This window comes from Danio aesculapii, chromosome 18 (assembly GCF_903798145.1).
Source record: "Danio aesculapii chromosome 18, fDanAes4.1, whole genome shotgun sequence".
In the NCBI taxonomy this organism is placed as follows: domain Eukaryota; kingdom Metazoa; phylum Chordata; class Actinopteri; order Cypriniformes; family Danionidae; genus Danio; species Danio aesculapii.
In genome coordinates this window covers 42,164,504-42,180,692 of record NC_079452.1, presented here as the reverse complement: position 1 = coordinate 42,180,692, position 16,189 = coordinate 42,164,504, and the positions used below count along the sequence as shown (strand labels likewise).

Sequence of the window (16,189 nt, the reverse complement as noted above, 5' to 3'; positions counted from 1 at the left end):
AATTAGCATGTTATTAGCATGATTCTAGCATGAATTAGCATGTTACTAGCATGATTCTAGCATGAATTAGCATGTTACTAGCATGTTTCTAGCATGAATTAGCATGTTACTAGCATGATTCTAGCATGAATTAGCATGTTACTAGCATGTTTCTAGCATGAATTAGCATGTTACTAGCATGATTCTAGCATGAATTAGCATGTTACTAGCATGATTCTAGCATGAATTAGCATGTTACTAGCATGATTCTAGCATGAATTAGCATGTTACTAGCATGATTCTAGCATGAATTAGCATGTTACTAGCATGATTCTAGCATGAATTAGCATGTTACTAGCATGATTCTAGCATGAATTAGCATGTTATTAGCATGATTCTAGCATGAATTAGCATGTTACTAGCATGATTCTAGCATGTTACTAGCATGTTTCTAGCATGTTTCTAGCATGAATTAGCATGTTATTAGCATGTTTCTAGCATGAATTAGCATGTTGTTAGCATGATTCTAGCATGAATTAGCATGTTTCTAGCATGAATTAGCATGTAACTAGCATGATTCTAGCATTAATTAGCATGTAACTAGCATGTTACTAGCATGATTCTAGCATGAGTCAGCTTGTTTCTAGCATGAATTAGCATGTTGTTAGCATGATTCTAGCATGAATTAGCATGTTACTAGCATGACTAGCATGTCACTATCGTGTTGCTAGCACCTTTCTAGCAAGATTAGCATGTCAGTAGGATGTTAAAACTGTTAGCGTGTGTTAGAATAGCTAGTCACAGTCTCTGGGACAGTTGCTAGGGTGCTGAAATTGGTTGCTAGGGAGTGGCTAGTAAGTTTAAAGGTAATCAGTGATTGGCTGCTGGCTAGACTGAGTTGAATGAGGCCAGACTCTAGTCTGTAGGACAGTCTGATGCAGTTCTGAGCTCACAAAGGTTGATCCAATGTTAAGTCAATGGGAGTCTTTTACAATGGAAGTCTATGGGACAGTTGCTAGGGTGCTGTAAGTGGTTGCTAGGGAGTGGCTAGTAAGTTAAAAAGTCATCAGTTATTGGCTGCTGGCTAGACTGAGTTCAATGAGTCCAGTTAGAAGTCTGTAGGACAGTCTGATGCAGAGTTATGAGCTCACAAAGTTTGACCCAATGTTAAGTCAATGGGACTTTTGGGATTTTTCTGGGTCGTTTTTCGGAAAACCCAAGGTCGGATCAGTTAGAAAAGATATAGCAACCCGAGTCAGACCAGTTTGAAGGTTTGACGAAAGTTTGAAGTATGTAGCTTGAAAGGCCTAGGAGGAGATACACTTAGAAATTAGTCTCAGAAGAAGAAGAAGAAGAAGAAGAAGAAGAATAATAATAAGTTTAAGATAGATAACAGTATGCTGGCTTTTCAAGCCACCATAATAATAACAGCAATGATACATTTTAACTTTTTTTTGTGCTAAACACACATCCTGACAGGATTTTTAATGGTGTTTTTTGGTCAATTTCGATTTGTTTACTTTAAATGCAAAAAGCGGATCAGTAGATTCAAACCCTTTGTGATCTACTCAATATAAAACATCAGATGATATTGAAATATCTGATTTAGTGAGAAAATGATCTATATTAATGGTATTTTTCACTGCTTCTTTTACAGTTCTGAGGAGTAAAGAAAAGATTGAGACAAACTGCTACAAGTTCAAAACAAAATATGGCTCTTTTGTCACCTTACAAAGTCAGTGGTTTAGTTTTATAAATCCCTGGACCAAAGAAGTAGAATACATCGTGTCAACCAACACTGTTATATCGTAAGTACTAGCGTCTGTTTTTGTGTGTGTGTCTAATTTCTGTGATTTATTTATTTATTTATTTATTTTTATTGTTATTATTATTATTAATATTATTTATTTATTTATTTTTATTTATTTTTTTATTTATTTTTTTGATTGAGTTGACCGATTATTTTATCACCTCTTTTTTTTTCACCTGACTCAGCGGTAAAAGTAATCCAGGTGGATCAGGGGATAAAGCAGAGCAGCCGAGCAGCTCCAAGGCCTCGGAAGGTGAGTAATGATATGTACACGTGTTGTAAATTCGTTTTGTTTCTAGGTGTGTATCTTTAATTTGCATTGCGTTATGAAACCATCCATTGAGGATAAGACAAAGCACTTATTAGTCATATGCATCATTCATCGTGGAAGCTGTTTGAATAAATGTTTTGTGTGCTAACTTTTTTGATAGATTTCTGTATTATGTTTAGTTTTGATGTTTTGCATTGTTACATTTATATTTTTTGTTTGCTAGACTTGCCAATTTATATAAGAGCTCAGCTGAAATTAATAAAATAAGCAAAATTGCTGATATGACTATCTGATTGAACTGTTGATTTGAAATAGTTGGTAATACAGAATACTGAATCATTTATTAAGCATTAGCAAATAGTTAATTCATTATGTGTAAAGCATTAACAGATGTTGGTCAGAAGTTTTTTAACTGCAGATAGAAATGCTCTATTCTTGACTTATAAGAACATATATAATGTGCTTAATTATTGTATTTTCATACTTTATGATTAATTTTTCATTACTAAATTAAGTATTGCATCATTTACAAACCAGTTGTTTGAGAATAGTTGGTGGTTTTTAAAGATCATTCAGAATAAGTAAATGATTAATAAACTATTCAAATTACCATATATCTATAGATATAGAAATATATATATATATATATATATATATATATATATATATATATATATATATATATAGATAGATAGATAGATAGATAGATAGATAGATAGATAGATAGATAGATAGATCTATATATATATATATATATATATATATATAGATCTATATATCTATATATATATAGATCTATATATATATATATATATATATATATATATATATATATATATATATATATATATATATATATATATAGATCTATATATCTATATAGATCTATATATTTATATAGATCTATCTATCTATATAGATAGATCTATCTATCTATATAGATAGATCTATCTATCTATATAGATAGATCTATATATATAGATAGATCTGTATAGATATCTATATATAGATATCTATATATAGATCTATGTATATATAGATCTATATATATATATATATATAGATCTATATATATATATATAGATCTATCTATATAGATAGATCTATCTATATAGATAGATATATAGATGTATATAGATATATATAGATATAGATATATATAGATATAGATATATATATAGATATATATATATATAGAGAGAGAGATATTCAACACACATACATGTAGGTTTCAAACAAGAATGAAAGACTTCATTAGTTTGATCAGCTGTTTTTAATTAGGGTTGGAACTAAAGTGTGCAGGGCTGCGACCCTCCTGGAACTGAGTTTAACATCCCTGCCCCAAATGGAAAATTGTCATCTTTTACTCACTTAACACTTGTCATAAACCTGTTTGAGTTTCATTCTTCTGTTGAGACCAAAATGAGATATTTTGAAGAATGTTAGAAACCGGTAATCGCTGACTTCCATAGTAAGAAAAACAAATACTATGGAAGTCAATGGTTACCAGTTTTAACATTCTTCAAAATATCTTATTTTGTGTTCAACAGAAAAAAGAATCTCATAAGAATTTAGAACCAATTGAGAATGAGTAAATAGCTGACTAAAAAAATAAAAACCTCTTTAATAACAATTGTTTTTCAGATGATGCCAAGAAATCCCAACAAGTTCCAATCATCCCAGGGATCTCCAGTGCATCCGGCATGATTTACGCAGGGTGCATAGGGACCCAAATCGCTAACGAGATAATGGACTATAATAGGTAAACCAATTATTCTAGCTTCCTTTCCATTATTATATTTGGAAGGACTGGCAGTGAAATATTGCAAGCTATATAAAGTAAGCACATGCTCAACATTATTATTTAGTAAGATCATGTGTTGTTGTTTTTTATATGTAATGATTCTTGGAAACATTGCACAAATCAGACCGTTTTGAAAATACATAGTTCTGCACATCCCTAATGAAAGGATTTTTGAGTTGTGACATCACACTGTTTTCTTGTGAAGGATGAACTCGTCACCATCCAGCGGCAATACCAGTCCGTTCAGTTTACTGCAAGACAAGTCTCCACTGGCCCTTGCGCAGGCCAGCAGCAATGTGAGTGTGATCTGTGTTGATTTAAATGAGTTCTCTGTGTTTTTTGATTTATGAGATATAAACACAATATTACTCAATGCTTTAAGGTGCCAAATGGGGAAGCAACAGACGTGGAGATGCCTGGCAAATCAAGCTCTGAGGAAGAAGTGCGGGGCGGACCCTTCTCAGCCGGGGAAAATCTCATGGGTGAATGTGACGACTTTATATTACACTGATCATGTCTTTATCAAAAGAGTCATTTTGAGAAGTTTGTCTAAAAGATATCTGTCCAGCCTTCCAGATAAAAGAGACGGATCCTTTTTTTTTTATATATATATATAATTAAAAATCAAGGCATGATTATATTTTATTTTGGTAAAATTAGCATAATCTAGAGGTCTTTGCCTTTCATATAAGCCACCTGATACCAAATGATCAACTAGAAGTCAAGCTATTATTTGTTGTTCCTAAAACTTGGATAAGTGACAAGACTTCTGTAAGATAGTGTCGTTTGCTTTATTCAAATGTAATTTTTCTCATATCTTACCCTCACCATATACCTGTTCTTGTGCTTCAGAGGGGAGCTCTCAGCTGGATCTGGAGGGGGTTCCTGGTCTGGGCGCTCTGAGCACTGATGAAGCAGCCATGGCCGTCATTATGAGCTTACTGGAGACCGATGCCAACCTAGGTGAAGCCGTGAACTTTGACGAGATGCACTGGTCTCTCTGAACACACAGCCATCTTACCTGGAGCTTTTTTCAAATGAACCATCCAGTCATTTTCACAGGGCAGCAAGCCTTTGACAGTTATCTGACTTTTGTGTTTTTAATTTATTAGTGTTTTTAATGCGTCTGGACAAGCTGCGAGGCAGGTTATCTGAAGGCTGCTCCGGGTAAAGGGGTTTCTCTGAATACCTTAATCTGAGTTCCTTAAGCAACAGGACCAGGTTTTATATGGTCTGGTGTGCATTTCTTCAGCTCAGCTCTGAGGTCACTTCTACCCCTTTGGCATGAGTGAGGGACGTTCTTGATCTGTTTTATGAAACATGCCTCAGCCAAGCCATAAGGCAAGAACCCAAATGCTCCGCTGTGAATCAGTGGCGTGAGGATTTTAAAGCTGTTTCTTTAGTCAATCAACACTTGAACTGTTCATGGATGCTTTGAGGCATAGTTGGACTGTTTTTCTTTTTTATATATATATATATATATAAATGTCATGGGTTTCCTTTGGAAAGGGAACCCTTGTAGTTATTTTACCCTTTTAGAGCAGAAATCGTCTTGAATTTAATGTTTTATGATGAACGAGAGCGGAACAACAGGGAGGGTTTTGATAAGCGCTTGTCAACCAGAATTACTTGAAATGACTATGTGGAAAAATCAGAAAATTTGAGGATCACCGTTAGGCCTGATGTTTGTTTTGTTTTTCCTCTTTAGTCTTCAGACCTGTGTGTAAATGTGTGCTTTTCCCTCAGACCTTTGTCTGTATTGCCAGACTGATCTGCTCTTAAAAAGGCGATATTTCTGAAGTTCACAGGGCCTGGGACAACATACTTGGCTGTTGCACCCAACATTGGCACTTAGTTTTACGTAGAATTTGATCTGCTGAAGCCGGAGATAAGCAACAGGTAAAATGATGATCGAAACTCTGGGCAAAGTTGTCCATTAATAAGGGCAGGGTCTCTCAGGGAACAATTCATGAAACCCCTTCTCAAAATCCTTAATTGGATTAGCCAAGTACCACTTTGTCTTGAGGACATAAACATTGTTCAAAGACAAAGACATGCTTATGTGATCAGCATTTGATATGTGATTGTTGTTTTGGAATTACAGCTATGGATGAAAAAGAGACCACTTAAAATTCGCAATGTCTCTGCATTCATTAGCTATGGGTTTGAGTAAAATGTTAATGTTTATTTTATTCTATAAATGTCTGATAACAATTCCTCATTTTCAAATAAATCAAAGTTGTTTTAGATATTTTTAAGCCACATGTACAGAATAACAAATGGCAAAATATAGGTTCCTCCATTTGTTGGTTGTTCTACCAACTATTGATTTCTTGACTCATCTGAATTTAAAACATTGAATATAAACATGTCCGAAAACCTCAAAAACACTTCCTGTATATCATGCACAAAAATAGCTTTAAATAACAGATTATTTTAAATTAGGAAGTCATTAAAATTTACAGTCTAAAACAAATGATATTTTACTCAAAAACATAACTATTAAGGCTTATGCACACCAGGATGAGTTTTGCTTGTGATTATTGCTGATGCTTAATGGTTTATGACTAAACAAAAGGTGTTGTGCAAAAAATGTGCAAAACGGCACACATAAAGCAGCATTCTTTGGTTCGACGCTCTAAGTTAAAAACTGCCCAACCAATAAGTTTGTTGGATTTGTTTACATGCCTTCAGCTGCTGAAGTTACCGTAAAACACAACTTGGTGGCCCTCAAGTATAAAACTGTAGCCGAGCACAGAGAAATTGCAGATCAAATGGGATTCGATGATCATTTTTATTTCACTTCATTTACTTTCTCCCGCACTTTTGACCAAGAGTTTGTGTGCTGTAGTGGAGGAGGCTAAACAGAAGTAGAAAAGTTAATGGCAAGTTCAGACTGCACGATTTTCAAAGTAGTTGTGTCACAGATGTTTTCACACTGCATGACTATTTAGGCTAGTGTTCAGTCGCTGCTGTATTTACACTGCAAGATGGATTGGCGAGAGGGTTTCACACTGCATGACTTTACAGTAGGAGAATTGCCAACAACTTTGTCTTGGTCCACAAACTACGTCTCACAACCAAACACATACTAGAAGTGACATGAAAACAACACCAGGTCACGTAGTATTTATTTTGTTATTAACTACATTGTTAAAGAAGCCTTTAGTGGGGTAGAAAATGTGCTTATTTTGCTCACCTGGGTCTTAAAAGGAATTAGCAACTTTTCTTCAACCACCCGGTTGTGTTATTGCTCAGATGACACGTCAAACAGACATGGGTGCTCCTGCCAAATTTAGACTTTTTCCTCTATTTCTTGAGTCCAAATAGACTGAAAATAAGCCCTTTAACTTCTCTCCCAACCTCCCACTGGCCTGCAGATACCCGTACTTGTGGATGCTGCTCTTTCATTGGCTGTAGGTAATCGTCGATGTTGTTTACAATCAGAACACATTTCACACGGCATTATTTGAATCAACGACAGGTCCAGATATTTAGCATGCCAAGTATCTCATGGGTGCCGATTCTCCCAGATTGCATCTTTGATTGTTTACACTGTGTGATTGTTACTCGCGTGAACGAGCACCGATTTGCCTGTGATTTCAGGCAGTTGCCTGCTATTTCTCAAATCTAGAAGGCCAGTCAAAATCGGGGGCTAAAATCATGCAGTCTGAACTCTGCATAACACGAGGATAAGAAGTGAAGAAGCGTAAAGTTGCGCAGCACCACCTTGTGTACTGCAGCATTTCTGTTTTTCATTAAATGCCATCTAGTGTCAGGGAGTGATATTGAACGTGTTCAATCACTTTGGTATGAATGAAAAACATTCTGACGATAAGCATGAGTGAAAATTGTGCTGGTGTGAGTCTTAATTCATAAATCCAGAGAAACTGAGAATTTTCATTTGGTCTCTTTTTGTACCACAGCTGTTTTTCGAAGACACGTAGTCATGTTTTGTAAAAAAAAAAAAAAAAAAAACGAGCTCATTGTTTTACAAAAACATGCTGTAAGTTTCAGAACACAAAACTTCCTAGTCAAAACAAACAAAAACAAAAACAAAACAAAAGACCCTTTGCAGAAGACCCCACCAACCGATTCATGCATGTGTCGTATTGTATATCTTGATGCAAACACAAGATAACTGAAGCCACAAAACAAGAGTGTTTCCTTTAAGGGGTACAACATGTTGTGCAAAACTGTGGAAAAGTGTCTTTGCATTGCCTTCCTTATCGCCTACTGTGTTTTTGAATACTATGAATTCGGATGTGCTACTCAGCTCATGTAGGTCTGCTGTTTTCCTCATACTATATAGTAGGGAAGCATGTGATTTCAGACGCACCGAGCTTGAAGACCTTGATTATCTGGTGTTTTATTAGAGCAGGACAGTGTCATCAGAAACAGATTGGACACCCATTTTATATGTGACCTTTGGAGAACATTTTAAAAATACAACACATCGCAGTACATGATCCCTTTATCTCTACTCTTAAAAAAAAACTTAATCACTTTATCAGATTAAAACTGAACAATAGAGTAGTGAGATTCACACATTTGTCTTGAAGAGGATTAATACAAATCCTGCCGTGATTGCAACCAACTTTTAAAAGTAGAATTCACCCCAAAAAGAACAGTCTCTCATCATTTACTCACCCTCATGTCTTTCCAAACCTCTATGACATGGGTCTTAAACTCAACTCCTGGAGGGCCACAGCTCTGCACAGTTTTGCTCCAACCCTATTAAACACAGCTGATCCAACCAATGAAGGTGTTTGTGACTCTTTTGAACACTCGATTATTTGGATCAGCTGGGTTTGATGGGGCTGGAGCAAAACTCTGCAGAGCTGCAGTCCTCCAGGAATTGAGTTTGAGACCTATGCTTAATGAGTTTCTTACATTCAACACAAATGGAGATCAGCGCAGTTGTGTAGTTTGTTCAAGCCATTAGGAAGACATGAAATCAGTGAGGTTTAGAGCAACACGAGAATGAAAATAATGAAAATGAGTGTTTTCATTAACGCAAGATGCCTAATAACGTGTTTTTACAATTTTAAATTGTATTAATCTTTAAATATATAAACAAAAACTGTCCGCTGTAGTTTTTAGACTCTATTTTTGAACATGACACCTCTTTTTGAGCAACTTTTCTGTTAAAATGAGAGGTTTGCTCTTAAACACCCTTTATTGTAATAATTCCCTATTTTTATGTATTATAAATGAGGTCTTATTTGCATATGTAAGTACTTGGGATACTGATCCTTCTTTTTAATCTTTTTTTCTTTCTTTCACTAATAAGTATTTGACACTAACAAATGCTTTCCAAAAGAGTCCGGGTAAACCTTCAGCTCAGTGATTTCACATTTCGGCATGGCTGTGTGTCCACATTTTGCACATCTTCTTCCAAACTTCTGCTTCCCTTGTTAGCGTTGACCTTTCATTCAGTCGGTCTGCATAGAGAACTATGTTTCTGTGATGGTGCACACGTGCCACATGAGACTCTTGGCCTTGCCTGATGAAAACGACAGATTATACCAAAGCAAGTTGGCCGCAGACAGATTTTTCAAGTTCCCGTAATGCTCAGCCGCCCTGTGTGCTGTCGGATGTCCTGTAATTCTGTGACTGTAGTCTGAGCTGCTTTTTTAAATCGAAAGAAAATATGTTTTCATATCATTGTCTACTCTGTCACATGCTGCCAAGAGCATACTTGAAGGGAGGAACCCACCTGCCCCAATCCAATTTAAGTCAAATACTGTTTTTGTTGTTAAAGTCTGGACCTTGAAGTCTTGCCATGGTCCAGTGCTCATCCAAGGCTTGGCTTAACAAATGTACCAATTACAGGTGTTTCCTTAAAGGATCAGTTCACCGCAAAATGACATTTATTCATTCTCATGTTTGTTCGATCCCATTAGAAATGTGTTCTTTTTCCAAATGGAGATATTTTTAATAAAACCTGAGAGATTTCAGTTTCTTCATCTGTCCACTCTGATGCTTCAAAATGTTCATAATTAGATAATAATAATAATAATAATAATAATAATAATAGTAAATGAGAATGGAGTTTTTTCAATTTTGAGATTTTTACCTTCGGGGTTCTGAAAATATTACATTGAAAATAATACAGTAAAATATAATATTGGCTTTTTTTCTTAAGTTTTTTACTAATTTGTGTCTGTAAATTACAAGACATATTTTTAATGCCGTTTTTTTCCAAATGAGCACCAAAACTCTTTTTTTTCAGCAACATTTACAGATACCATCACAGTTTTTTACAGAGATATATTTTCAAAATTTGCTTTATACAAAAAAGTTTTTCTTGGCTGTATGTAATGTTTTCTGAATTACAAAATTGATCAAAAGAACAACCGAACAATGTTTAAAGTATTCAGATTTATTTTTAGTAGCCTAATCAATGCTTGCTTGAAGTGTGAGAACCAATTATGTTCGCTCTTGGATTTCATATGGCACATTTGAGCTCCTACAAGAGCCAAAAATGTGCATTTCTGAATGTCACATGGCAGGTTGGAGGTTGTAGAATCAATGAGTTTTGCTATCCAGCATCAAGCATTATGATAGATTTAAAGAAAAATAGAGTTCACACAATGTAGTTTACTCATCAGAAGACTTGATTTTTATTGGTTATTTGTTTTTTTAATTACGTAATTACTTCAGTGTTTCTCAACCACGTTCCTGCAGGACCACCAACACTACATATTGCCTGTCACACCCAATACATGTCTTTCAGTCTCTCCTAATGAGCTGATGATCTGAATCAGGTGTGTTTGGTTAAGGAGACATGGAAAATATGCAGAGCTGGTGGTCCTTCAGGAAAGTGGTTGAGAAACACTGAATTACTTGATTATTAATTAATAAAAAAAATTTAAATGGGTCTTAAAATGACTTCAGTGTTTCTAAACCACGTTCCTGGAGGACCACCAACACTACATATTTTGGAAGTTCTCTTTTGCCTGTCGCACTCAATACATGTCTTTCAGTCTCTGCTAATGAGCTGATGATCTGAATCAGGTGTGTTTGGTTAAGGAGACATGGAAAGTATGCAGAGCTTGTAGTCCTCCAGGATCGTGGTTGAGAAACACTGAATTACTTGAGTATTAATTAACAGATTTTTAAAATGAGTCTTCAGTTAATGGAGACAGAAAAATCGTAGTTTTCTTTAAAAATATCTTCATTTGTGTTGCGCAGATGAGATTTTGAACAGCATGAGGATGAGTAAACAAGGACAGAATCTTGACTTTTCATGGAATCCAATGCCAGAGAGATAAGTTAGCCAATCACAATTATGGTAATATGGCAATTGTGGGGTTTTGATTGGACAGTTGTAGCCTTAAGCACAGGAACGACTGCTTCCTTCACCCCGATGTTCCATACACTACAGGCTGGACCTAAAAAGAGGCAAGAAAATGTGATTTTTGATTTTGTTTTCCACTCCCCTAGTAAATCCTCTGTCATTAATGTGACACTTTTTATTGTCTGAATTGTCGTTCTGCAGTTGCACTTGACAGAATTCAATTACTGGACTTGGGATACAACCAACGCTTTTTCTTCTCTCCTGATTTCATCCGTGTAGCCTAAGATTTTCTTGATTTTTACATTGTTCCAGCAATATTCGTTTATTCATGCATGCCTTTTTCTGTTCCAGTTGCTTCTATTCTTCTTTTGTTGTGGTTCTGTCAGGGTTTTGGATAAAGGTTTTTGCCTTATGAGACAAAGATTTGCTGTTCTCTTTCCCTTTGTTTTCTGTCTGGAATGTGTGATGGAGAATCTCAATCAGCATCTCAGTCGCGCAGTAGCTTTGTTTGAGTATTTGAACAAGGAACTGAGGCTCTTGTCTGGTCTTTTGCTTCTATCCCTTTCCTCTTGTTAGTTATCAAGCGTTTGTATGCCGCCATCTCTGCTGTTAACTGGTCTGGTTAGTCTGAGTCTCGTCTCTCGACGCTGACCTTATGGTTAAAAAAAACGTAAATAAACAACATTAGTTTTCTCTACATTTGTGTCATTGTGGGCTCGGAGATGCTTGGAAGGAAATCAATTTGATATTGAATTTAGAGTTAACCCAAAAGTGAACATATTGTCTCTTTTTTTACTTGCCATCTGCTTGTTCCAAACCTGAGTTTCTTTGTTCTGTCGAACACAAAAATAAGATCTTTTGAATTCTTTTGGCACCAAAAGAGTTAAGAGGTAAATATTAACTTCCATATATGAGGAACTCATACTGATTTGGAACAACTTGAGGGTGTGTAACGATCAGTTATGTGTTATTTTTGACTATCCCCTTAATGTAGTTTTTTTTTTTTTTTTTTTTGTTAAATTTCATAACAAAAACACTAAAATAAAGAAAATGAATGTTTCAACTGTAAAACTGCATCATTATTTCTCACAAACATTAACACCATTGCTTTTGAAATTGATTAAAATAAATTAAGCACACACTTATACAAATACAATGTTAAAATGGTGATATTTCAAGATTCTGTTTTGTTTCATTTTATCAAAAACAAATACTTCAATTTTGTTTAAATTTTTAAATAAAATCAGTGTAGCGGGATAGTAAATGTTTAGAATATTTAAGAAGCTAATATTTTGTATTTTACTTTAATTACTTAACTGAGCTGTAAAATCACAATTATGGCAGTTTTTGGGAGAACTTAATGGTTTACATTCAATCCACCTAAATTTGTAAAAAAAATTTAGTAAACTTAATCTATTTGTGTTTGGACAACATGACTGAATACTGTGTGGAAGCCTGCATTGTTTTACAATGCGGATTATAAAATGTTGGGTTCCACACAATCTATTTGTTTTGGGAAAACATAAAGTGGACTGAACATTGTTTTGACATAAATTGTTGCAAAAAAAAAAAAACTAAGAATTGAGTTCTTTCAGCTCAGTTTAAATAAGTAGTTGGAACAAACAGCAAATGTCATTTGTTTTTGAGTGTACATGCAATGAGTATACACATAAAAATATACTATATTGCATAAACTGTTCTGATATTACCTTAACCATGATACAGGATCTTTGCCATATATCTACATTTTTTATTATTTATTTTCACATTTATCTGTTTTTTTTTTATTTTTTTTATTAATTTATACTTTTCATAATACTTTTTTCTGAAATCTCAGAATTTGTACTTTTTGGATTTCTGCATTTAGGCTATATATCCAATTTTTTATTTATTTAGGTAATTCTAAGTTTATTTCTTGATTTTCTGATGTTTTGTACTTAACTGTTTCATGTTTAATCCACTTAAATTTGTAAAATCTAAAAAGGTTTCTTAATTTCTTCATGTTTCCCTGCCCCAACACAAATCGATTGTGTGGAACCCAGCATTTTTACCGCATAATTTTGATTTTACTTTATCTTTTAATCAAATTTTAATTAAATCTGAGTCGTTTAATTCAAGACAAATTTTCTGACATTTGTTTCTCTCCAAATCATGAAGTGAAGTTTATTTATAAACTAACTTCGAAAGGATCACGTGGTTATGATTGACCACAGCAGGACCAGCCAACACATGATTCACTATTAGATGATTCCTAACTCACCATTAATAACCAGAGTTTCTTACCTCAGTATCTTCGTCTTGATATCGTCGGATTTCCCTTTTTCCTTGATAGGACAGCCCAGTGGTTAGCACTGTTGCCTCACTGCAAGAATGTCACTGGGTTAACTCTTTAACAGGCCAGTCGATGTTCCTGTGCGGAGTTTACATGTTCTCCCTGTGGGTTTCCCCTGGGTTCCCCCCACAGTCCAAGACATGCAACATACATGAATGGACCAAACCCAATTGACACCATAGATGACCTCTTAATTAGCAGTATATCTCATAGCAATACCTAATTTGTCATTAACCATAAATAAGCAGTTCTTGAGACCTACCTGAGCTCAAACTACCCTCTCGCCCTGCAAATGGGAGGAAGTCCTGGGCTCCAGTATCTTATGAACTCAGGGGTCTCTCCCAAGATAGCATGCCAAACACGCTTTATAATCAACCATCAGCTAAGTATGAACTCTTGAAATGTAATCTCAAGAAACAAACATCAAAATTGTAAATAAATGTATAATTTAATTTCTCAAGCTTCGTAGTTTAGAGACTTTTCGCAATTCGATCCTCATTTCTTACAATTTGAAGTCTGTCTACAAGACCTTTTTGAGAAAAAAGTCTTGTGGATGGACTTTAAATTCACAAATAAAAGAAGAAACATTGTAATATTTAGATAAAGGCAACAACCCAGCAAGCGTTTTTTGTTTTTTAAAAAGATGGCTAGTACATGTCTAAATAGTTGTCTTGGCTAAAACAAGATTAAATTTGGGCTGTCAGTGAAAATCTAATAGACGTCTAAGAATAGGCCAAAACTTGTCATTAAAAAAACCAGAAAAGAACAACTACACATATAAAGTCTGTCTAAACGGCCTATTTGACGACTAGTCTGTTTTGGGCTATTCTTGGATGTCTATTAGATGTTCACTGACAGCCCAAGTTTAGCCTTGTTTTAGGCAAGCTGCCTATACATTTAGATGTTTATTAGACATCTGTTAAACACAAAATTGTTTGCTGGGAAGTCTCCATGTCTGCTTGTGTATTTGAAAATGTGTGTGTTAATTAATTAGCCTAGTGTTTGTCTGTCGCCGGTTGCCCTCCTGTGGAGAGATTATTACTGTATTTAATTTCAGAGATGCAGAAGAGTCCGCGTAAGAATGATTAAGTGTGTGTAAAGTAAGCCGGGCTTTGCTATATATGTGTCTCTGTCGTCCTGGACTTCGCTGTGCTGCTGAAGATGGGACAAACTGCAACTTTACCCTGCAGAAAAGGTGGAACATACGTCACCGAGCTTTATGAATGGTTCAGGTAAGTCTGCAAACTACAATGACTACAGAGGCGCTTTGGAAAAAAACAATAGGATACAACATCTAACAGACCACTCGATTATGGATGGTCTTTATTATTGGAAAGTCACTACATATAGTTGTAAAATGGGTCAAGAATGGGTCATGCTGTACTGAAGAGTTTTATTGTAGGCCATAAAATGCCAACTGTGACTGTATAACCATATAAACTCTATCTCTGAATAAGTAGGTCATCTGCTTTATTTTCTGTCTTTGTTTATTTTGGTGACCTTTTATTTTTATTCCTGGAATATTTTGGGATAAGTGTGATAACTGTTTTTATTTTTTTAAATATTTTGTAATAGCTAGAATTCCTTTTATAATGATGACGGAGCAAAATAAGTTATAAATAAATGCAATATCATACAATATTCTTTTTACAGAACAATTTTTTTCGAGATTAAGAACAAAATGTCCATAAAATGAGGATAATTCTTATAATTATTATCATTATATTAATTTTTTTTTAATTATTTTTGTTACTTGTGACATTCTAAACTAAAACGGAAATAAATAACATGTCAATATTGGTAAAATTTACAATAGTGTCTAAATTACTATTATATAATATATTATATGTGTTGCCTCATGATATATAGTAAAATTACACAAACTATGATATCAAGTGTTGTTTTACTTTAGCAAATATTTAACTAAAAACTAATGTTTATATAATAGACCTATCAGTAAATTAATATTGCAGTAGTTTTAAACTATTGTCAAACTTTTTGCCTGTCTCTCTCTGTATGTCAGGAAGTTTCTAAACGAGTGTCCGAGTGGCCTGATCACCCTGCATGAGTTCAGACGACACTTTTGCAATGGGACGGTGGGGAAGGAGTCAGCAGAGTATGCAGAGCAGATCTTCCGGACACTCGATAACAATGGGGTATTTATTATCAATATATGCTATATTTTCTCAAATTCTTGTCTATACCCTAAATGTAAATGATTCAGAGTCATTAAAATAAATTAAAAACCATTAAAGCCATTTTATTACATGAAAAAAAAAACTACAGTAAGTTTAGTAATGCTGTCTAATTTGAATTTAGTTTATGACATTAAAATACAAAAATGTAGGTAGAAATACTATTAAAATATTAAAATCAGGTTTATTAAAAAATTTTAATTTTGAGAAAAACAAAAACAGTGAATCATTGTAACTGCGTGAAAAGTATATTTTAATATTTAGGCTATTAGATTTTTTTATTCATGACACATTATCTACATTACTATCTAAAACCTCTAGAATTTCACATTTGTAACTATTTTAAACCAAATTAATTTAAATATAATTTTGAGAAAATAATATATACAATAAATAAACTGTACAGTTGAAGTCAGAATTATTAGCCCCCCTTTGAATTTTTCTTTCTTTTATAAAAATTTCCCAAATGATGTTTAACAAAGCAAGGTAATTTTT

At 34.3% G+C, this 16,189-nt stretch overlaps 2 protein-coding genes across 2 annotated transcripts in view; both read left to right on the top strand.

Annotated features, from left to right (window-relative positions):
* bmal2 (basic helix-loop-helix ARNT like 2) overlaps nucleotides 1–9,827 on the top strand; it is a 45,810-nt gene extending 35,983 nt beyond the window's left edge. Inside the window, exons 12-17 of the mRNA XM_056478068.1 lie at nucleotides 1,637–1,787; nucleotides 1,975–2,042; nucleotides 3,705–3,822; nucleotides 4,070–4,160; nucleotides 4,247–4,346; nucleotides 4,717–9,827. Coding sequence (XP_056334043.1) covers nucleotides 1,637–1,787; nucleotides 1,975–2,042; nucleotides 3,705–3,822; nucleotides 4,070–4,160; nucleotides 4,247–4,346; nucleotides 4,717–4,868 — 680 coding nt within the window. The 3' untranslated portion in view covers nucleotides 4,869–9,827. The remainder of the gene's footprint in view (nucleotides 1–1,636; nucleotides 1,788–1,974; nucleotides 2,043–3,704; nucleotides 3,823–4,069; nucleotides 4,161–4,246; nucleotides 4,347–4,716) is intronic.
* Nucleotides 9,828–14,660: 4,833 nt separating this feature from the next.
* Nucleotides 14,661–16,189, top strand: part of si:ch211-245j22.3 (uncharacterized protein LOC563798 homolog) — a 7,224-nt gene continuing 5,695 nt past the window's right edge. Inside the window, exons 1-2 of the mRNA XM_056477853.1 lie at nucleotides 14,661–14,731; nucleotides 15,523–15,655. Of these exons, the coding sequence (XP_056333828.1) occupies nucleotides 14,661–14,731; nucleotides 15,523–15,655 (204 nt within the window). The remainder of the gene's footprint in view (nucleotides 14,732–15,522; nucleotides 15,656–16,189) is intronic.